General features: G+C 45.7%; 1 protein-coding gene across 4 annotated transcripts in view; it reads right to left on the reverse strand.

Annotated features, from left to right (window-relative positions):
- FKBP5 (FKBP prolyl isomerase 5) overlaps positions 1 to 24,223 on the reverse strand; it is a 127,376-nt gene that overhangs the window by 7,104 nt on the left and 96,049 nt on the right. For all 4 annotated transcript variants that reach the window (XM_062186008.1, XM_062186010.1, XM_062186009.1 and 1 more), the window contains exons 6-9: positions 16,235 to 16,391; positions 11,422 to 11,512; positions 9,125 to 9,208; positions 660 to 845 (exon numbers count right to left, since the gene is read on the reverse strand). In XM_062186008.1, the coding sequence (XP_062041992.1) occupies positions 660 to 845; positions 9,125 to 9,208; positions 11,422 to 11,512; positions 16,235 to 16,391 (518 nt within the window). The remainder of the gene's footprint in view (positions 1 to 659; positions 846 to 9,124; positions 9,209 to 11,421; positions 11,513 to 16,234; positions 16,392 to 24,223) is intronic.

The following is a 24,223-nucleotide window of genomic DNA, read 5'->3' on the forward strand; positions in this document are numbered from 1 at the left end:
GGCATTTGAGGAGTGAACAGCAGATGTGAGTTCTTTCTTTTTGTGTCTCAAAAAACAAAACAAAACAAAAAGTCCTGAAAATTTTAAGTTAAATCTGCTCTTCTTAAACTGAAACGGAGGTGTTATATGTTTAATTTGATAAATATTTATTTGTTTGAAAGACAGAGAGACGGAGATCTTCCATTCGCTAGTGTACTCCCCAAATGCCTGCAACAGTTGGGGCTGGGCAAGGCTGAAGCTAGAAGTCAGGAACTCCATCTGGGTCTCCTTCGTGGGTGGTGGTAACCCAAGCACTTGGACCATCATCTGCTGCTTTCCCAAGTCCATTAACAGGAAGCTGGACCAGAAGCAGAGCACCTGGGACCCAAAGTGGCACTCGACATGATGTTGGTGTCCTGAGCAGTGGCTTCATCCACTGCTGTGCCAAGTCTGCTCCTTTATCAAAACTTTTATTCATAATGAATTATGATAATTTAGGTACCAGCAAAGTCTGCGCTAAGAATCTTCCTGAATTTCCCAATTGATACGGAGAAATAAACAATCCCAAACAAACAAATGAAGCAAAATGAGAAACTTCCCAAGCTTTGGCTGAGAAGCTGGGGGTGACGGCTCCTTAAAGACGCTGGATGTCTACAGTGCGCCTCTCCTCTGCTTCTTACCTTATCGCAACACTCAACGGCTTTGGCGTACTCGCGGAGCTTCAGGTAGCACATGGCCAGGTTCAGAAAGGCGGCGAGCAGAAACGACTCGGAAGCTTTCGATTCCTTCTCTGACAAGCCATACTCCATCTCCAGCCAGGACACTATCTTCCCGTACTGAATCACCGCCTGCATGTACTTGCCGCCCTAGGAGAGAGAAGCTGTTCAGGACTTGCTGCGCTTACACGCCGAACAGAAGTAGCATGAGCACAGTCCTGCCTTGGAAAACCAAGGCCTCCGATCAAAACCACCCGTGTGAACCCTGGAATGCACACTTCTTTCTGCCCTTTCCCACCCCCTTGGGAGGCCCAATAGCCCAGGAGCCGGTGCAGGACTTGCTCAGGCACTGCCCAGCGCCGGTCCTCAGTGGCTGGCAGGTGGGCACCAGGCTCTGGGCTCCCAGCTTTGGTGCTAACGTGCACTAGCCTTTGCAGAGGAGAGCGAGCACTTTGGAGCGGAGGTCACTTGTCTGTCTTCACCTGACTTAGAGCATTGCATAGTGAACACCAGATTCTGACATGTTCCCGTCCCAAACACAGCAACTCTCAGTTCTCAAAGTCATGTCAGGTGCAAATACTCAGCTCTGTCATTTGTAGAGCAGAAGCGTCTCCAGACAGTACACATACAGGGGTGTGGCTGGGCCTGCAAGCACTTGGCTTCTGGAAACAGGCTGTGGGGGTTCTAAACAAGAAACTCAGGAGGCAGAGCCGATGTGTTTACTTTCATTGTGAGATGAATCAAAGTGGCAGTTGATAAACACACAAACTGGGAGCACAGGTGAGGGCTCCCGTTTCAGGAGGTGACTGTCAGCTCTCAAACACGGAGGACACATCCGACCGGATGGCAGGAGAGCGGCCCCACCCGGCACATCAGGACGTTAACGCCTGTGTTTAGGTGATGAACACTGAACCAACACGGCTTCCAGCAGAGCCAAGCAGTGAAGGCGGCCGTCTCCCCACACAAGGCAGCCCTCACCCAGAGGTGGACAGGAAATGCACACAGCGGGTCTAGGCTACTCCTGTCACGAAGGACTTCAGGGCTGCGCATCAGACACGAGCTGTGCCTGCACAAAGGAAGCCCTGATGCTGCTTTCTGGTGAGGAGATGGGGCGGACCTGTTCCAAGCAGAGGGCCTGGGACTGAACGGTCCCTTGGTTGGGAGGGTAAGAGTCTCGCAGCTCATCAGCTTTGCTGCAGGAAGACAAGAGGAGGGCAGGCACGCCATCTGTCGATGATCCTGTCTCAGAAATTCGTGACGTAGATCATCTGTAAGAACGTGAAACCGTGGGCTGCTGTGGTGGTGCCGCAGGTGAAGCTGTCACACGCAGTGCCGGCACCCCACACTGGAGCGCTGGTTCGAGTCCTGGCTGCTCCATTTCCAATCCGGTTTCCTACTAAGGCACCTGGGAATGCAGTGGGTGATGGCCCAAATGCTTGGTCCCCTGCCACCTACATGGAACACCAGGACAGAGCTCCTGGCTTTGGTCTGGCCCAGACCTGGTATTGAGGCCACGTGGGGAGTGATCCAGCAGACAAAAGATCTCTCTTTCTCTCCCTCCCCGTCTGCCTTTCAATAAACCAATTTTAAACAAAATATATAAAACCAGACCCTTTCATTACAAATGCTGAAATTCTTGAGGAAAGTTTATTTACTATGGATGAACTGTATCTGCCACTCCAAGTTCACATGTTGAAGCTCTAACTCCCAGTGTGATGGAATTTGGAGATGGGGCTTTTGGGTAGTAATTAAGTTACTTTAAATTTTTATTTACTTATTTGTAAAGCAGAAAGAGAGAGATAGAGAAAGAGACAGACAGATATCTCCTATCCGCTGGCTCACTCCCCAAGTGCCTGCAACAACTGGTGCTGGGCCAGAGGTGAAGCTGGGATCCAGGAACTCAACCCCAGTCGCCCACGTGAGTGACAGGGACCCAAGTTCTTGAGCCATCACCTGCCGCCTCCCAGGGTGCTCATTAGCAGGGAGCTAGATTAGGAGCAGAGCTGGGACTGGAAGCCAGGCAATTTGATACAGGATGAGGATGTGTGAAGCAGCATCCCATCGCCATGCTAAACACTGGCTCCAGTGATTAGGTTTAGATGAGCCCCCCTGGCCTCCGAAGGGATTGAGTTTTTTTTTTTTTTTAATGTTCTTATAAGAAGAGACACCAGATGCCGGTGCCGCGACTCACTAGGCTAATCCTCCGCCTCGCGGCGCCGGCACACCGAGTTCTAGTCCCAGTTGGAGCGCCAGATTCTGTCCCGGTTGCCCCTCTTCCAGGCCAGCTCTCTGCTGTGGCCAGGGAGTGCAGTGGAGGATGACCCAAGTGCTTGGGCCCTGCACCCCATGGGAGACCAGGAGAAGCACCTGGCTCCTGCCATCGGATCAGTGTGGTGCGCCGGCCACAGCGCGCCGGCTGCGGTGGCCATTGGAGGGTGAACCAACGGCAAAGGAAGACCTTTCTCTCTGTCTCTCTCTCTCTCACTATCCACTCTGCCTGTCAAAAAAAAAAAAAAGAGAGACACCAGAGAACTTACTCCTTGTCTCTTCACCTACAAGTACCCAAAGACAGGCCATGTTAAGGACAGAGCAGAAGGAGCCCTCACCAGACACTGACTGTGCTGGCTCATTTTTTTCCCCCTAAAGGTTTTACTTATTTACTTGAAAGGCAGAGCTACAGACAGAGGGAGAGACAGAGAGAGAGGTCTTCCATTCGCTGGTTCACTTCCCAAATGGCTGCAATGGCTGGAGCAGAGCTGATCGGAAGCCAGGACCCAGGAGTTTCTTCCAGGATTCCCACATGGGCGACAGGGGCCCAAGCACTTGGACCATCTTCCGCTGCTTTCCCCAGGCCAGTATCAGGGAGCTGGATCAGAAGTGGAGCAGCTGGGACTCAAACCGGCTTTACCCGCTACAGCACAACACCAGCCCCTAAGCTGGCTCCTTGATCTTGGACTTCCAGTCTGAAGAACTGTGAGGAGTAGATTCCTGTTATTTAAGCCACCCTGTCTATGGCATTTGGTTACAGTAGCTGAACACATTGAGCTAATACTTGTGTTTTGTCATAGCCTTAGGCCTACCTCTCATTCTTTTTATAGTGCCCAAAACAGAATAAAATCCTGCTCAGCTTCAGGGGCTAGCATTTTCTTCTTGCCACTCACTCTTCTCTCTCTGGATCATGAGCTCTCTGAAGCTGGGCAGGATGTCTCTCCTTTCTGCTATAGGCGTGACTCAGCACAAAGAGGCTTCCATAAAGTAATGCTGAGTAAACACTAAAGCCCAAGGACCACAGCTGTGGGATTAAAACTTCTGTCGCTGAAAATAAAAACGTGGGGGCAGGTAGAAATGAAAGGTGCTGGCTGGCCTGTCGCCTGCCAGGCCTTGTGTCTTACTCTCGCCCTCAATGGGCTTTTCTGAGCCTCTCTCAATATACTGTTCCAGGGACAGGGAACCAGAGCCAGTGAGGAAAGAGGCCGAGGGCTCACCACTTACCTCTTCTGGGGGAGCTGGCAAAGAAACAGTAACGGATTTATCAGTGCCTCTGCGCTTAGAGAGCGTCCCGGTTTTTAAAGAGCTCTTTCACTTATCGACAATTTACCTGCCTCTGAGTTACAGAGAGCACAGTGCTCAGCTGTGGGTGAGTTTGCACTCCCCGAAGGGCAGTCGTCACACCTGGGCGGTGGACGATGCTGCTGGCATCCAGCGGGTCGAGACCAGCACGGCTGCCAAACAGCCTACAGCACCCGGGACAGCCCCGTAACAGAGGGTTACTCGGCCCTAAAGGTCAGTAATGTCAAGGTTGAAAATCCCACACTGAAAGAAAGAAGAAAAAACTAGAGGGAGTGGGTTCTGTTTATGAGTTTTTCTTAACCCCAGTTCCTAGAGTCATAGATGACTTGTTTCTAAACTGCACTACTGGTAGCCTGGATCAAACCAGGGCAACTGGTTTGTCTGAAAACGGTTGGCTGGCAGAATCAACATGGTTAAGCAGCTTGCTTTAGAAACGCTTTCTTCCGAGAGGAGCACAAGGGGGCGCACGAAGCCCACATCACCAGAGTCCTCAGGCTCCTCACCTCCAGCCAAGTCAGAGAAGCCCAGCACTCACCAGGTGTGACAGCTAGTGCTTTTTCTTGTCCTGCAGATCCTGTCAGCTCCAAGGGCACAAATCAATGTCTGTTTAACCGGCTTGCACAATGCCTGGCCTGGTATCATGCTGTTACTTGCACTTAATTATTCTCAGAGTTAAATGGAAGAGAGTCCTCTCGTATTTTTCTTTGCAGTGTTCAGAGGTTGAAATGAAGACTTCGCAGGCTGTACAGCACAATCATTCCCATTTAAAAGCTGAGCACCTTCAGTCTTACAAGTGCGGAGACTTGCCCATTAGATATAAACCAAGGTGACAGGTCAGTGGAGAGAGAACTCCGCTGTGCAAATGGCATGAACTATAGATTTTTCAGTCTGGCACATTTCTGTTCTCACCCACACATCTGGACTCTGTGCGTGCGTACAGCGTGCCAAGTCAAATACCCTGAAAGGTGAGGCCCAGGAGGGCAGTGTGGCAGACTTGAACCTGCCTTGAGGTGGAAGAGAGAAGGGAATGTGTACAGGAAGCTATCTACCAACCAACTTGAAGTCTTACAGTAAAGGCTAGGATCTTTTACCTATAATTAGGAAGGTGCCTCCAGGGAAGTTTTCAGTGGTACAAAATGTTCGAGACATTCTGGGAGAAAAGTCTTAGGTCAGTGGTTTTGAACCTTTCATTAATTTTTCCCCAGTGGACTAATGTTTTGAAAGACTTCGTCTATCAAATTGCATGTTAAAAATAATTTGTTCCATATGTGTGCATGCTGATCCAGCGGTAACTTTAGGAAGGCTCACGACGTTAAGACATGCACAAGCCACGGTTGCCATTGTGACACTATTAAGCACCAACGTTAAGTCACTCAGACACCTAAGTGCTGTTTTCTGCTGTGCATTGCTCCCCGGGGCTCTCAGGACACAGCCACACAGCTTTAGGACACATGGGCTGGTGACATTACTTAGTTACCAGTAATGTCCTCTGGACCATCAGCAGCCAATTAGAGCTTCTGGTTAGATGAGTTGTTTTATTATCCTGAGCTGATAAAATTTTAGTCAAATGCCGATAACTTCAAACGTCCCAAACAGATACAATTCCATCTGGAAGTTTTGGGAAACATAAATTATGGTTATGCATCGCTTATTGGTGAGGAGGTGCTTTGAGAAATGTGCTGTTAGTTGATTTTATCCTGTGTGAAATCTTCCAGGAAGCTGCATGGTAGAGCCCATCACACATCCAGATGATATGGTGTGTCCATGCAGCTCCTAGGCTACAAACCTGACAGCCAGTTACTGCACTCTAGGGAACTGTACACAATGTAAGTCTTTGTGCTTCTATGTATATCTAAGCATAGAAAAACCACAGTGAAAATACTGCCTACAAGGTAAACGGTACACCTGCCCAGGGCAGTTTACAGGACTGGAAGTGGCTCAGGGGGGTGAGTGAGCGATTATGAAGGCCAAGGACATTGCTGTTCACAGAGACAGACGTTAAACACATTGGACACTCATGCGGCACTAAACTTGGAAGAATATTTTTCTTTCTTCAATAATAAATTAACGTTAGCTGACTGTAGCTTTTTTACTTTATAAACTTGAAAACATTTAAAAGTATTTTGACTCTTTTGTAAAAACATTTTGGTTAAAATCCAAACACACAGGGTAGCTGAATGAGAATATTTTTTTTCTTTATATCCTTACCGTATAAGCTTTTTTGATTTTTTGTTATAACCTGACACAGACACACACGTTAGCGCAGGCCTGCACAGAGTCAGGACTGTAACTTCCTCATCTTGTATCATCAACATACACGTGGAGCTGCTGTCTCTCCCTGAGAGACCTGCTGAGGCTGTTCTATGGTAAACTTTTATATTTTTACAAGTTGAAGGCGTATGTGCTAAAACAATGATAAAAGTATAGCACAGTAGATACATAAGCCAGCAGCACAGTTATTTATTTTCACTAAAAGCACCCTCCCATGGCTGGTAGCACAGTGGGCTGGCATCACAGTATGGGAAAAGTGTGGCGCTGTAACTTTATAATGGTTACAGTCACTAGGAATTGTTTGGCTGCATTAGAACTGCTGGTACCAGGGCTGTGTATGGGGCCCTTCACCAATGGTAACTCTGCTATACAGTACACGGCTCCAGAAACACAGGACAGTCGGGACCTAGGTCTTACGGAATTTGATAAAAACTTTCTTTTTTATTGTAATGTATTGTGCATTTGAGTATACAGATAACCCATCTGGAATGTTACTTGAATAGTTTAGAAGTATCTATTTCTTTTAGAATTTAAAAAAAAAAAAAAAACAAGTCTTGCTCTCATGAGTTTTGAAATTTAAGAGAAATTTAGAGCTGGAAAGAAACTTGGGGATCATCTAGTCTAATTCTTTCACTTTTGACACGAAAATAGAACCTCTTGGGACCCTTTTAACTGACCTTAAATCATCTAAATAGCAATAGAGCCAGTTTTCTAAAATTCCCCACGGTTTCTGGTAACCCATGCATTATCTCAGCATATTTAACAATTATATAGAAGCAAATATGAGTATATAAATAATTCTATATAATTTAAACCTATAGGTTTAATTTAATTAAAATGTCTGACTACAACCCACATTAAGAAATGTTTTAAACTGCAGCCCAGTACCCACTCATACTCAATAAATGAAAGTTTTATGAAACAAAATTTATTACACATTTCACCAAATTGATTTTATGTCCTGATAGGGGGGTTCAGCTCAAAGTATGAAAAACAGAACCAAACACTTTGCTCTGTCCATGCTGATTTTGCACTGATTGTACATTTCACATACTTCTCTCTGCTTTGGCTTCACACTGCCTCCACTCCCTGCAAGACAAGGTTGTGAACTGCACAGCGTGTTTCAGAGCAGGTGTTCCACAAAGACACACTGAAGTCTATTTGTGCATCACTGCCTTGCATGGCTGAACACAGCATCTAATTGCTGTTCATGGCTCTCAGGGACAAAAATAAAGAAGCCTTGACAAAATTCCCCTTCACTGCCTGATCCTCATCACTCAGTCCACTCTGCTGGACAGGGAGAAGGCATAAAAGTATACATTTTGGGGTGGAGAAGCACTGGGGAGGCACCTTAGTAGGAATCATATAAAACAATCTTTCCTTTTCCTCGGATGTAGGGGTTTAAGATCTATGTGACAAAGCATCGCATTCCTACACACTGCAAGCATGTGCTGCAGGATGGGCCTATAACACATTGCTTGGGCCATCCACAACCCGTCCCAGGGCGCGTGGTTTGAGTCCTGATTACTCTACACCCTGGGAGGCAACAGGTGATAGCGCAAGTACTTGGGTCCCTGTCACTCACAGGGGAAACTGAGATCAAGCTCCTCACTCCTAGCTTCAGCCTGACCCAGCCCTGGTGGTTGTGGGCATTTGGGGAGTGAACCAGCAGACTCACTCTCTGTCTTTTAAATAAAATGACAATAAAGACAAAAGAAACACCTTTTAATATATATTCATTTGAGAAGGAGAGCGAAACAGAGAAAGTGAGTGAGTGCTCCCCCATCCACTGGTTCATTCCCCAAATGCCTACAATGGCTGGGGCTGGGCCAGGCTTGGAGCCAGGAACAGGAAACAGAACCCAGGTCTCCCACAGGGGTGGCAGGAACCCAGTCACTTGAGCCATCACTACTGCCCCCCAGCATCTGCATTAGGGGGAAGCTGGGAGTCAGGGACTGGAGCTAGGACCTAAATCCAGGCACGCCCATGTGTGACACAGGTGTCTTAACTGTCGGGCTAAACATCCACTCCCAGAAAGGGCTCTTGAGAAGAACTGATGATGAGCATCGTTCAGGAACCTCTGAAGACGCTTACAAAAGCAAGTGTGCGTGGATTGTCTTGGCCGCTAGAGTCAAGTCGGCTTCTTTGGACATCTGTGCATGTTCTCTGCCTTTTGTTACGTGCCCTAGTATCACTGAGACAGTGGAAAGGACAATGATGTGAAACTTACCCCCGGGTGAGTTCTACTTCTCGCTAACAATTACCCTATCATTCTTCTTTCATTCCACACACACTTGTTGAGTGAAAACTATGTTACCCAACCATGATGCTCTAGGCCTTGAGCCATGCAGTGGAAGGTGGGAGGTTAGAATCTAGCGGAGAGCGTGTCAAACCGTGTTTGTATTCTCCTTTTCCCATTATTTCTTTTTAACCATTTGTAATAGTGAAAATGACAGACTTGTAAAATCTCAGGCTTCCTGTTAGAAGAAGGGTGCTGATAGAATTCAGAGCAGGGAATTATCAGCACAATTACTGACACTTTGGGGGAATTCTTTGTGATGGATGGGGTTATACAAGGGCTCACACACCTTGAAGTACACAGTTCCCTTCTCTTTGACAATGGCAGCCTGCTCCAACTTTTCTTTGGTATCCATCTCCCAGGATTCTTTGGCCTGTGTGTAAATTCGGGACAATGGTTAGATGAACACAGAAGGAAAAGCATCAGGTGATGCCAACAGAACAAACAGCAGCTACTTCTAGAGGGTTGGCTGAGACTTCCAGGGCCGCTGCCAGGTGGCTGCTCTGCCCGTGCAGCACGCGCTTTGCTGACCCGTGTCGCCCCGGGGGTGGAGCAGGCAGAATCACAGTGAGGAACATGAACTGCTGAGCACAGCTGAAGAGTGTGTCTTTAGAACTACACAGTGAGGCCACCCCGGGAAAGCTGGGGTCCCTCTGGCAGACCTGCAGGCCTTGCCTCGAAGCTGCTCTCACTCCACTAAGTTGTTTCTCTCAGGCCTCAGTTTTTCAACTCTAAAATGAGAACACTAGGATAGTCGGTCATGAGGGTTTAGTCCTGTAGGGGATTCCAAATTCTAGGTCGGGTGGCCATCTCCTCACTGAGACCACCAGCTATACTAAAGCCTTGAAGCTGTAGTGACTTGTGAGTGTGTACTCGGGGGATTTCAGGGAAAACACCACCGGGAGGGAAAAGCTCATGCAAAAACATCACTTCAGGGTTGTGGATAAGTGACGCCATCATCTGCTCGTGTGTACCACTTGTATCATTATTCGCCACCATCACAGAAACAACCGCACTGCCCACGTGAACGGCTGCATTTAAAGGATCATAAAAGCCAACAGAGCAATCTGGAGTCCTTAGGAAAAGTGACAAGGGGCATGGTTGGTGCTAGCTACAGCACACACATCACCAAGTTTAAGACGGTAACTGTGAAATTTTCTCTATTCCATAATCAGCGTGTGTTCTTGGTGTCACAGCTCTCCCACTCCAGCTTTTCCTGAATGAATGATGGGAAGGATACCAGTCTAGATCCATATTGCTTCCTAACAATTTAGCTTAATTATTTAAAAACCTAGTGAGTAGGGACCCTTTGCAATTTTTATAGTGGCTTCAACCTTTACGGAGTATAAATGTATTTTTAGTCCTACAAGGCAGAGAATTCAATCACACTGCCCCAAACACTATCCCATCCTTCGCGTGGTTTCACACACCCCATCAAGTGGTGGTGACTGAGCACAGCTCGCTGGAGCAATCCCCAGGGAGAATCTGCCAAATAAGCGGCGTCCACTGGGCCACGGGAGGGAAGGGGTTACTCTGTGCACTGCGCAGAGCTCGGGTCTGAGCAGCCGCACGCTGCAGGGCCTTCAGCACAGGACAGACAGCAGGATGGCTGGGCGTGGCAGGAGCATGTGTTTATTTGGGGGATCGGGAAGCAGGGGGTACAGTGAGGAACATCCCTGGGGGAGGGAATCCCAAAGTGTCCTCCCCTCACTTTCTTAGCCCTGGTGTTATGGCCCCAGGACAAGAGTTTCCTTTCTAATAAAATATACAAGGTCACAGCTGCAGTGACAGCTTCACGTCCAGGACACGGAGGCAGCACCGTGCAGGAATAAACAAGGAGCCCAAAAGGCTGCCCTCGAGTGCAGCTTGGTGTGCTGGCGGCGGCAACGGGGACAGCCACGAGGCTCGCTCTAGCACGTGCTGCGTGTCCATCCAGGCAATCTGCTGTTGGCAGGGGGGTGGGGGGAGATAGAAATATGTTCGAGGGGGTTTCTGGAGCCCAGGGCGGTGGACAAATTCTCTCTCTTCTCCACTTGGACAGGTATAAAAAGAGCCATGACGAACAGGCTTCTTTCCTAAGTCCCTGGTCACACAGCCTGGTGGCCCTGAGGCCCTGCAACCGGGGTTGTAACTGGGAGTTGCAGCGCAGGCCTCTTTGTGACTCCTGTGAAGGTACAGTCCGTTCAGCACTGCAGAGCTGCGCCCCACTCCCCCAAGGAACTGCTTGGCAGAACGTGAACCTTTTTGTCCTCAACCCAGGAAAAAAGTACAAAAAGAACAAGTCTAGGAACAAATAAGGGAACAAGTCTTGGATTCTACCCAAAAAACGTTAAAAAAAAAAAAAAAGGCTGACACATAGGAACAAAATAACAACACTGAGCTCCCTGGGTTGTATATCAGCTGTGCTATGTCAGCTGGCCCGGACTCCAGTGGCAGCACTGGAGCCAAGGCACAAACTGGATCATGAAAAGTACAATACAGAAACGAACACCGTCTATCTACACCACCTGTAAGATACTGATTATAGGAAGTGGGTGGATGGAGAAGGAATCTACCACAATTGCAGAGAAGTTGGTATTTTCTCACCTTTTCGAAGCTCTTAAGTGTAACTTCATATATAAGCTCAGCATTAGGTTCAATGCCAAATTTAGGCTTCCCTGCCTCTCCAAAACCATATCTGAAATGGAGAGTAAAAAATAAAACTTTAAAAGAATTGGTGTATTTCCAGGCACTTCCTTCGGTATTTTGAGGCATCATATTAGCATACAGCTATCGTTTGCAAGCTACACACATGAGAGACCCTGAAGACGAACCAGATGTTGATCAGGAGATCCGACGCCAAGTATTGCTGCGGCGGTTTTCTCAGAAACCAGGCTTGATTTAGTTCCTGCTCTCCTGCAGTCACGTGTCATACAACACCTGTCCTCTGCCAGACAGCTCACTTAATGTGATTTTAAATGTCTCTGTTCTCTTCCCGACTCCGTTTTACATCTAGTTCTTTTTATAAAACATCTATCATTTGGCGATTAGCAGCGTTCCCCTAAGCTTTATCAGCAGGAAGGACAGAGAAGACACAGCCACTGTAATTTTTGTGGGATTTGTCAGAGGTGTTTTTAATAAGCTTTTACCTGTAGCATGCTATCATTTTCTGATAGCATCGCTTCTGGTCACAAAAACGGGGGGAAAGGCTCACACATCAGGAAAGAAATACATCCTCACAGTATTTCTTTAAGATTTTCAAAAAGCACATTAGAAATCACCAAGGATATAAGAAATATCAAATCACATATAGCCCAAGCAAGCTCCAACCCCTCATCAATAGAACGACTCTTACAGCTTTGTAGCTGTCGCGTTGTACAATGCGAAAACCTACTGGGAACCTGTGTGGCTAAGGATCACTGGAGATCTTTAACAAGTTAAAACACACATCTACTAGCCTGGAAGCTCCAGCGGAGCTGTCGGTCTGGTTCAGTGGATTCTCAGCACTCAGAACAATGCCCACCGCACTAGTCAAGTGTTCCCTGGGAAACACTTTCTTAGAGTTGCTGCAAGCCACGCCACCCCTTAACTCGTGAAATGGTGTCACAGAAAACTTCAGAGGCCCAGACTTTCGGGGTTCCGTGTTGGAAGATGTCAGCCCCAGGCCCATGCTCACACCGCTTATCTTCTCTGGGGCAAGGGGCCCGAGGTGGCTTGCACTGCTTTCTTTCTTCACCCTTTGCCTGGATTTTCAGGAAAAAATGCTTACTCACTCACCTCCACTATTACACAAGAACATGGAAGTTGTAGCCAGAGGGAGGCATAGAGATACAATGAGAGTTGGTAGGACTGGGGTGCGGTGGTTTTAATAGCAGGGCAAAGGGTATCTTCAGCAAAGAAACAAAAAGCATAATTACCAATGGCTAGATTTGGGAAGTGGTGCCTGGTTTGCTACTTTGAGCTCTTAGATCTGTGTGTCTCCTATTTCATTTCTGCCATCTGGTAGATACACAAAAGCCCTTACCTGCTGGAAACCAGGTAGGGAGGTGAGGCCTCACCAAGTCCATGTTTACTGAAAGTGTGTTTCGCCTGGAGTCCAAGTGGGCAGGCACAAATGCAACCCATGGTCTGGCACTTGCTGTGCACCAGTTTTCAACTGGGGTTGACATCTGGCAGTGTTCAGAGACATTTCAGGTTGTCACAACCAGGAGGGTGCTACTGTTATCTATTGGACAGAGGCCAGGAACATGGCTGAACACCCTACAATGCACAAGACACCCCTACAACCGAGATTTACAATAATGCCGAAGATGTGAAAACCTGCTTCTGAGGAACTCCCAGATAGAGTCTCCATGGCCAGTGGTGGGGTGTGTGTGTCGGGGGGAAAGTGTGCATGTTGGGGAGCAGGGGACACCAAGGCTCCCTGTGTGTTATCACTGCCAGTGCAGAAGACTAAGGTGTCACTCCCACAATCCCTCCTGGGCCACAGTGAGGCGATGCTGTCAGGACAAGAGTGCAGCACAACATTGTGCAGAGGCATGTGCTCACACCAGACTGTTCTGAGAGAATCTATGCTGGCTTCCGTCCTATACAGAAAGTTGTCTGACTCATTCTGGATGAGCCTGGACAAAGACAGAGCCATGGCAGACAGTGCATCAGACTGGAAAATAAAACACCACAAACGGAATTCAAAGACTTAACCAGAAGACAAGCTGAGCTACAGTGAGAGAAGGAGTTCAGTATTCATGTCCTTGAATTAACAGCTGTCTCTTGAGAGTAGAGATACAAGTAACCACTACTAATGACTAGTAAGCTTTTATGTACATAAAGAAGTACTTGTACTATAAGTTCTTAACCAACTTCCCCCATTTTACAGATGAAGAAGCTGAGGCTCAGAGAGAAGAGCTTCCTGAGAAATCAACAAAAAGGCAGTGGCAGAGCAAGGATTTAAATTCAGACTCCGTGTGTCTCAAGAAAACTGTTCAGTTTTTTGACCCACACAGCCTCATAATTAGACACTATGGCTCTTGGAAGCCTGTGTTTTTGCTTGGGGTTGGTGCAGGACAGAAACATAAGGAAAGGAAGGCAAACGAAAAAAGGAAGAACTATCTGCATTTTACCTAAAATGAAAAAAAATTAATCAATCCACAGTATTCAAAACAACAATAAAAAGGGAAGCTACTGTCCCAATAAGAAGAGAGAAACATTGATGGATTTCTTCTTATGAGGACATTCTGCCAGGAAGTCTATCAGAGTCAAAGAGAAGGAATGCTTTGGAAAGTTTGTGGAGAATGAAATGCAGATGATGCTAAGAACATATGTTTCCAACAGCCGTGTTTATAGCAACATTCAGATGCCATGTTCTGTGGTATGGGGGGATCGGAGTAAAACAAGTAAATTCATAGCATGCACTCAAAACACACTTGTTTTGTAGGAATTTTGTACGTACACCCAGAGTGTTGTGCAATGCATGTGCAGTCTCATGTTGCCCAGAACACACTTTACGTGACTCCTCAACACAGAGATACCTTGCACAGAAAATAACATGTTCCTTTCTAACTATGCTAAATTGTATCCCTAAAGCATATGAAAAAATTTTACACCTAGGAATTTATGAAAACTCATCAGCTATTTTTATTCCTGAAAAGAGCTGAAAAACTACCATATGTTAACACAGAATTTGCTTTTTCTTGTGGCTGGAGGGTGAAACGGAAGAGAAAGCCAGGACAACAGCAATGATGGCTGATGTTCTGAGGGCCCGTGTGTGCCAGACACTTTGCTAAGTGCTTCCTGGGCATGATCTCATTTAGTCTCCCACGGCTTTGTGAGGTGGACATGGCTATCCCCAGCTAGAGGGGAAGTGCAGGCACAGGGGAACCACAGGGCTTGCTCGAGAGCACACAGCTGGTAAGCTGCAGAGCAGCGCTGACCACTACCAAGAGCCTAACAACGAACAGTTTAAACTCACGAGCAACTATTTGCATTAATACATGTGAAGATAATTTGTGTTTCTCTCTGACATTAAACTTGAGACATCTGCCCCCACAACTGCCGTCTCAGGTTAAAAAAAAAAAAAAAAATCTAATGAACGGGGGCTGGTGCTGTGGCGCAGTGGGTTAACGCCAGCATCCCATATGGGCACCGGTTTGAGACCCGGCAGCTCCACTTCCGATCCAGCTCTCTGCTATGGCCTGGGAAAGCAGTAGAAGATGGCCCAAGTCCTTGGGCCCCTGCACCCATGTGGGAGACCCAGAAGAAGCTCCTGGCTCCTGGCTTTGGATTGGCACAGCTCCAGTTATTGTGGCCAATTAGGGAGTGAACCAGTGGATGGAAGACCTCTCTCTCTCTCTCTGTGCCATTCCTCTCTGTGAATTCTGACTTTCAAATAAATAAGTCTTTAACAAAAATACACCAAAGTGGGTCTACGGTAGTAGAAAGGGGAATAAAGTATAAAAAAGGTAATTAAAAAAATGCCTTAGTGAAAGCTAAAGACTTAAAGGACAGATTTTCAAGTAGGTAGTGGCATGGCTGAAGCGTTAGCTGAGAAATGTGGTCATGCATCAAGGCCTAGGGCAAGGACCTGCACACCTCCGGATGACTGCAGAGGCTACACAAAGGCAAAAGATTACGCGAAAGGCACAGCAGTACCTACTGGGAAGTGGAGGTGACCAAGATTCTCAGTAACTCAAAATCCTACCATCTGAAATACATGGAACCAAAGAGAGGATAAACTAAATAAATTCATGCAAACAGAATCAAAACATGCTGGCTTCTCTCAGAGGTCCACTTCTCAACATGGAAGGGTTGGAGTCATGGTATCCTTTTAGATCTAAAAATAACACCAATCATGTTTTCACAAGACACACTATCAGTGTCTGATAGTTCTAAGCATGGAAGTGCTAACGGGTATCCCTACTATGGAAAAAATTTAGGCAAAAAATGAGTCATATCCCCTGTTTTTAGATCCAGGAAGAACACTTTTTTTTAAATTCAGGGAATTTGGATAAAAACAGATGGCACAAATTCAAGTGGTACTATATTATCCAAATGCTTCTTCTGCCTCCCAGCACCCACATGTTTCACTGCCTCCTGTGCCCAATTCAGAGAAAAGGGAAGACGGCAGTAGAACCACATGAGAGAAGAACTAACACGTGCCTCTTGTGGCAATATGGCAGACAAAACAAGAAAGAAAATTTGTTTGTGGGTCCTATCCTTAATTCACATCAATCAAGTAAACATGCTTACAAACCATTTTGATATTAAAAGGTCCATTAATTTGCTTGATGACTAACTGTAATTTAACCAACTGTTTCCAGTTCTGTATCAACTTCACTGAAAAGCCAGAACACTGAATGAAAAGGCGAGACTATCCCTGTTCTTTAGATAACCTTCCTGTGTACCGAACTGGCATGCTCCTTACCGTGGGCCGAGATACAAAATACACTGTTCTTCCCGCTGCATTTTCTCCAGCGCTTTGTCGATTCCAATCGGAATGTCGTGGTCCTCTCCTTCGCCCACAACGAAGACCACGTCTCTGCAGTCAAACATCCTTCCACCGCAGCAGCCTTCCAGATGGACTGCGGGGTAGGAGACAGGGTGATCAACCAAGGGGCTTCTTCAGCCTGGTTAACTTAGAGAAGTGCCAAGTGTGGCTACAGTGTGGCCAACACCATGGCTCTTTTCTCCTGTCCTTGAGAACCCTGTGGTGTATCTTGTTGAAGCTTAGTTCACCCGGTCTGAAAGTTCAAGAGCAACCGTATTTCTTTCAGTTTTGTGTTAAACTTGTAATTATTGGTAACTGGACCAGTAAGATAGCTCAGTGGGCGATAAAGCAAACGAACACAGGTTGAGTTTAAGCCTCCTGAAGATTGAGCATCTCTTATCTAAAAGCTAAGCATTGGAATTGTGGCAGATTTTGGAGGTTTTTGGATTTTGGAATATTTACATAGACTTCACCAGCTCAGGACCCCTAATCTGAAACCTGACACTTTTTGGACACTACATTTTGGAGACTTTGGGATTTCTGGAGTAGGGATAATTGACCTGTATGGATATGAGGACACACAAAAAGTTCCACTTCCAATCCAGCTCTCAGCTATGGCTTGGGAAAGCAGCAGAAGATGGCCCAAGTCCTTGGGCCTCGGCACTCACGTAGGAGACCTGGAGGAGGCTCCTGGCTCCTGACTTCAGATTGGTGCAGCTCCAGCTGTTGTGGCCAATTGGGGAGTGAACCAGCAGAAGGAGGACCTCTCTTTCTCTTCACCTCTGCCTCTCTGTAACTTCATCTTTCAAATAAACAAATTAAAAAAAAATTCTTTGTTTCTACTTCTCTAATATGTATAATGGCCTATACTAAACTAGCGATTTCCTAAAGCACTTTTCTTTTTTTTAATTTTTTTTTTAGTAGTGGCAGTTTTTTTTTTTTTTTTTTTTGACAGGCAGAGTGGATAGTGTGAGAGAGAGACAGAAAGAAAGGTCTTCCTTTTTGCCGTTGGTTCACCCTCCAATGGCTGCTGCGGCCGGCGCATCGCACTGATCTGAAGCCAGGAGCCAGGTGCTTCCTCCTGGTCTCCCATGCGGGTACAGGGCCCAAGCACTTGGGCCATCCTCCACTGCCCTCCCGGGCCACAGCAGAGAGCTGGCCTGGAAGAGGAGCAACCGGCACAGAGTCCGGTGCCCCGACCAGGACTAGAACCCGGTGTGCCGGCGCCGCAAGCGGAGGATTAGTCTAGTGAGCCACGGCACCGGCCAAGCACTTTTCTAATACTACTTTGTCTAGTTTAAATCAATAACCTGCTTTAGAGAGATTAAAAAGCATTCACTTGGCTATAGTCATTCCATGTTTTGTAAGATAATTATTATTTTCCAAACACAAATTCAATCCCAATGTATTCTACTTTTGAACTACATGATCTCAAATGTCCCTTGAAGCTCTAAAACTCCATGACTCAGGAATATAACCAGTTTCAAAGCTAATTCCTGCTGTTAGTCATTTTGTTGGATTACCTGTAGCCCTGGCCTGAGAAGTGAAACTCTAAGAGTACACAGCAATGGTGCCAACATTAGGGGCCAAAATGTCACATGGACGTTTATGCTTTGAAGTTTTCTATCTCTTTCACGTTTTCACTCCATCTAGTTCACTAGGATCAATACCATCCTGACTGAACACAGACATGGGACTGAGTCTAGGAAGCTGGGGCCAGACTGGAGAGGGCCTGACTCTCCGGTGAGCTCCTCCAAATGAGGGCTGGAGCTGGACTGGCTCTCAGGGTGGAGCTGGCACATGGCATTTTCATATTCCACACCCACAAGTGCAGATGATTCCCTCCATATTATGCACACCGTTGGAATGTTCTTGATTAAACAAAACTGAATTAACTTCCAGCAAATTGAGACTTCTGCACTGGAAAATATTTTTTTTAGTTTTTCTTTTATGGGAGAGTTGGGGGGAATATATTTATATCTATACCTATCTATCTATCGAGAGAAAGAGAGAGAAACAGAATTCCCATCCCCTAATTCAGTCCCCAAATGCCTGGGGGTGGGATAGAGCAGGCAGAAGCTGGGAACTCAATCCAGATTTCCCACATGAGTGGCAGGAACCCAACTACTTGAGTCATCACCACTGCCTCTCAGGGTTTGCACCAGCAGGAAGCTGGAGTTGAGAAGCAGATCCAGGAATTGAACCCAGGTACTCCAATATGGGACGTGGGTGTCTTAACCACTTTGACTAAATGTCCACTCCTAGAAAATATTTTTAAAACAAATTCAATTTTATTATTTTCAAATACATGCATACTAGAGAGGTTCTGTAGGAAGCCTAGGTTTGGAGATATTTTTAGTAGAGTAAAATATGATGTTTCAAAAAAAGGGGAGAGTTCCCTTAGAAATATGTGTTTCTAAATATTTTAAAATCTGCCCAAGAAGCTTAATTAAGACTAATGGGGGTGGGGTGCTGTGGCATAGCGGGTTAAAGCCCCAGTCTGTAGCAGCTGCTCCACTTCCAAACCAGTTCCCTGCTGATGGGCCTGGAAAAGTCCTTGGGGCTCTGCACCCACGTGAGAGACCTGGAAGAAGCTCCTGGCTTTGGGCCAGCCCAGCTCCGGCGTTGCAGCCATTTGGGGAGTGAACCAGCAGATGGAAGACCTCTTTCTCTTTGTCGCTACCTCTCTCTGTAACCCTTTCAGATAAAATAAATCTTAAAAAAAAAAAAAAAAAAAAAGGACCAATGGGTGCCACTTTTCATGAAAATGATTTGCTGAGCAAAGTGAGTTTCAGCCCACAAGTTGTGGATTGTCTCAAGTATTGAGATTCATTATCCTTAGTAGCTCACAACCTAGTCAACAGATCTTTTTGTTGGAGGTTTATTGTTGGAAGTATCATCTTCCTCCCTAAAGGAGAGTACATTTAGTGGGGAGGAAATTATCAGTACAATTGTTGTGTCTTTTGGTTGCTCAAGTTTGAATGTGTTTCCAAAACAGGAAATCCAGACTCTGCAAAGGATTCCTGCCTGTGTGTCAATTTCCTCGGTTGGTTTTCAGCTTGTATGTACTTGAAATTATACAAATAATTTCAGAATGTCTTTTTAGACATGATAACTCACTATTAGGAGAGAGAGAGAGAAAAAGATGGCTACAGATAAACATGTTGGGAAGAAACGAAGTCAGTAAGCCAGACAGTCAAAGTGTAACGAAGGCATAATTAAGAAAGGAACATGTCCATTGCAGTTAGTTTCTCTTAGATAATTAGCGGCAGCATCAACGTTTGGGACTGGCGCTAGGGCGTAGTAGGCTAAGCCTCGGCCTACATCGCCAGCATCTCATTTGGGTGCGGGTTTGAGTTCTGGCTGCTTCACTTTGGATCCAGCTCTCTGCTAATGGCCTGGGAAAGCAGTGGAAGATGGCCCAAGTGCTTGAATCCCTGTAGCCATGTGGGAGACCCAGAAGAAACTCCTGGCTCCTGGCTTCAGATTGGCCCAGATCCAACCACTGCAGCCATCTGGGGAGTGAACCAGCAGATGTACAACCTTTCTGTCTCTCCTTCTCTCTACCTGTAACTCTGCCTCTCAAATAAATAAATAAAATCTTTTAAAAAATAATCATTTTTTGTGGCTATCTAGTAATAATGAAAGATTTGCAATAGCTCTTATACTTACTGCTTTATATATGGACTAATCCTTTTTTCCAGTAAATCTAACTCTTCAAGACTGAACCTGAATAAGCACTACCGACAGTATCATAAAATCTTTATAGTGACAGGTGCATGTGTGTTTATGCGCGCGCACACACACACACACACACACCACACCACACACACACTGTAGTTGGCAAGTATATATAAAGCCACAACCTTGTAATACTGACCATATCTGGAACGTTAGAGCAAGAGGAGGTATCATAGCCTCAGGCTATATACAGGCCATAGCTCTTTACATCCACAAGTAGTAAATGCTATCACTTGCTGAGTTAACTGGTTTCTAAAGTTGGAACACTGGTGAGACAAGTTCTGCAGACTGCTGACAAGAACTCACACACCACTTGGAACCACAAAAAAGACTGCTGACTGCCATAGCAGGGGCCTGGTTCTTGGTGCCTAGCTCCTATACAGCCAGTTACTCTTTTTTTTTTTAAATATCAATTTTAACAATTGCTACCAAAGAGAACCTTAGTAGCTCTGGCTGTGGAAGACCTGTGGTTGCTTCTGACCTTGCTTTTTTTTTTAGTGCAAATACTAACTTAATAAATATTTAATAATAACCGTCATGACTCACTTGGGACCTCAGCCTCTCAGGCTCAGACGGCCGGCTGCTAATCCCAACCAGCATGATTTACGGGAAGCAAATGATCTATGACGTGCCAGCGAGAATAAAAGGACATACAGGATGCTTCTACTTAGGGCTTTCTTGGTAGAGAAAGAAATAAACAAGTTAAAAAGAGACATCTTCTCTTGACTTGAAGTCTATGTATCTTAAAGGGGGGAGGTCCACCAAACCCTATAAAGTCAAACCAAACCAAATTACCCAAGCTTAGCTGCGCAATCCGAGTGTAACCACATCAAGTGAGCCTGGTCCGATGCAAAACATCATTTAAACTGGAGCTCTGACTTATTGTTCTCTTACTGCCCTGGAGCAATTTTGTTTTGAAGAGCACAGAACACCCTGTTCTGAATGTGGCTGGCACATGAACTCGATGTGCTGACAGCAATTTGTACTCCGATTAAAATAGGGGGGAAAAAAAGGAAAGAGAGCACACAGCAGTAACAAAAACTGGAATGCAAGAACCCAAAAACTGTACAGTTTGTATTTCAGGAAGCAAAACTGAGAAAGAGGCTCCATAACTTAAAAAAAAAAAAAAAGTGCTGTAAACGCTCCAGCCTAAAGACGTTAGCTCTGGTAAGTGTCTGTTTTTCCCTTTTCTAATTATAGTAGTTGGTGTCTGATAGCTTTGCACTCATTCCCAAAACAATTACTGGGTCATGGGGATCTGAATGGGAATGTTGTAACTGCATTACTGCTAGACAAGACTGGCCATTTGGCCAGAGAAAGCCAGGTTGTGACAGGTTACTCTCACTGGGCAAGGATTTTCTCTGCTGCCTGACTCATGCCAATTGAGCTTTCTGTCTGCCTGTGGTTCTTGCTCAATAGAACAGGGAATCTAAGAGCGAATGGGCTCCTGATAACCTCAGGAAAAGGCCGGCAGGGGTGGCTTTCTGAAAGCAAGGGACATATTAATCACCGACCATAAAAATATGGTTCTATCAGGCATGGTGGTCAAACTTCCCCCAACTGCCTCCCGTCCTCCTCTGTACTGGTCTGTGCCACTGGAGATGAACAAGCACCACTGCTGAGCTCTCTCTGGGGGCTGAGGGGAAGATGCTGACTGAGGGCAGGGGTGGAAGCTGGCTCTTGCAGCAGAATGACATTTATGTAAATGACTCGGATTTCTTAGTCTACACAGGAAGCATACACCCAGCAATACCTTCTCTACCAAGACAAACCATATCACTCTTCCTTTTACACCAGTATAGCACTTGAGCTAGACCTGGATTCTAGTCTCATTTTGCCACTCAACAATCGTGGCTTCGGGTAAGCTCAGTCAATGGTCTGGAGTTCAGGTTCTTCATGTACAGAAGAGGGATTAGATTAGGAGCTGAATTGAAGCTTTTAGATCATCTGACACTCACTCACTCATATCTGGGGGTGCCTACTATGTGAGAACATGGTGTGAAATGTTCAGAGATGAGCTCAATGAGTGTTAGCTGCGATCATGTTGCTGAATTTGTGGTGTGTTAACAAGACTGAAATGTTTTAGAACTCTAAGAAAACATTTAATGGTTCCACACAGAGTTCTGTCGATGTATGAATAAAATTCCTAGGAGGAAAGGCAATGTCTTATACTTCCTTTGTACCTCATAGTGATCCACACACAGTTCAGGCCAGAAAGCAAATATTTACTTAATGACTAATCTGAAAACAGGGCATGAAGGGTGGTAATTGCCACTAATTTATAGGAATTTTTCTTCTTCAATCCATGAGTCACCTTATTTTGGTAAATTTCAGGAGGTTATTCACATTTTTACTGATATGGAGCTTTTTAAAAAAATACTATTCTAAAATAAATGATCCATTGCTTCCATTTTTTTTTAATAAAAAATAAAAACTGGGGCAGGCATTTAGTGCAGAAGTAAAGATATGCCTGCATTTCTTATCAGAGTGGTTGGTTCGAGTCCCAGTTCCTTCACTTCTGCTCCAGCTTCCTGTTATATGTACACCATGGGAGACAGCAGGTGATGGCTCAAACGGTTGTGTCTTTGCCACCCATGCAGGAGACCTGGATTAAGTTCTGAGCTCCTGACTTCAGCACGGCTTAGCCCTGTTATGGGCATTCAGGAAGTGAACCAGTAGATGGAAGATCTCTGTCTGCCTTTGTCAAATAAAATGAAGATAAATAAAACATTTAAAACACCCAACTGTTTTCTACTATGATTTTACTCCATGTGGAGACTTCTGGAAGAAAGGATCTAAATAAATTCAAAATATTTGAGAGAATAAACATCATCTATTTTAGACCAACTATCATAATACACTATTTTGTGAAAACATATAATAAAAGGGTTTCAGGAATTTGCTTTCTCTTCCTGGACTTCCTTGTGTGAAAAACAGACAAGTCCCAAAGGCCTCACAGTTCTGTCAGATCTCAACATGGACATACATGGAATCTTGCCTCTATTTTCAATTTTTAGTATCGTTTTGTTTTTAGTGTTTCATTTATAAAGAAAATATAACTAGATTTTTCTGCTGTGATAATTTCACTTTATGAAACCTTTTGTCTTTAATAAGAGACTTTATCTCATGCATAATTTTTGTAATTACTGATTTGAGTGGTTTTATCCTTGTATTAGGTTTCTTATACAGTGTTTTATTGTATTTTTATTATTTTTGCTAGATTGATGAAGCTTTCTTTGTTCTTCTTATTCTCAACTCCACACTGAGTGATTTGCAAGTTTTACATGCTAGTCTCTAAATTTAATTAATTATTTGAAAGTCAGAGAGAGAGACACAGAGAGATCTGCCTTCTATTGGTTCACTCCCCAAAATACTGCAACATTCAGGGCTGGGCCAGGCTCAACCCAGGAGCCAAGAATTCAATCAAGGTCTCCCTGGGGGGCTGGGCCCAACCCCTGAGCCATCACCATTGCCTCCCAAGGTGCACCAGAGTCGAAAGTGGAGCTGAGACTTGAACACAGGCACACTGACATGGGACATGGGCAGGCAACTCAAGCAGTGTCCCAACTGCTATGCCAGACATCTGCTCTTTTTTTTTAAATCATTTTTGAGAGGCAGAAAGGGAGAGACACACACACAGACATGTAGACAGAGTTCTCAAATGCCCCCAACAGCAGAGGATGAGCTAAGGCCCTCACCAGAAGCCAGGAATTCAATCCAGGTCTCCCCGATTGGTGACAGGAACCCAACTATTTATTTTATTTTTTTTTCCAAACAGATTTACATATTTGAAGACAGAGTGATAAAGAGAGATCTTTCATCTGCTGGTTCACTTTTTTTTTTTTTTTTTGACAGGCAGAGTGGACAGTGAGAGAGAGAGAGACAGAGAGAAAGGTCTTCCTTTTGCCGTTGGTTCACCCTCCAATGGCCACCGCGGCCGGCGCACTGCTGCCAGCACACCGCGCTGATCCAAAGGCAGGAGCCAGGTGCTTCTCCTGGTCTCCCATGGGGTGCAGGGCCCAAGCACTGGGCCATCCTCCACTGCACTCCTGGGCCATAGCAGAGAGCTGGCCTGGAAGAGGGGCAACCGGGACAGAATCCGGCACCTCGACCGGGACTAGAACCCGGTGTGCCGGTGCCGCAAGGCGGAGGATTAGCCTGTTGAGCCATGGCACCGGCCCATGC

This window comes from Lepus europaeus, chromosome 3 (genome assembly GCF_033115175.1).
Source record: "Lepus europaeus isolate LE1 chromosome 3, mLepTim1.pri, whole genome shotgun sequence".
In the NCBI taxonomy this organism is placed as follows: Eukaryota; Metazoa; Chordata; class Mammalia; order Lagomorpha; family Leporidae; genus Lepus; species Lepus europaeus.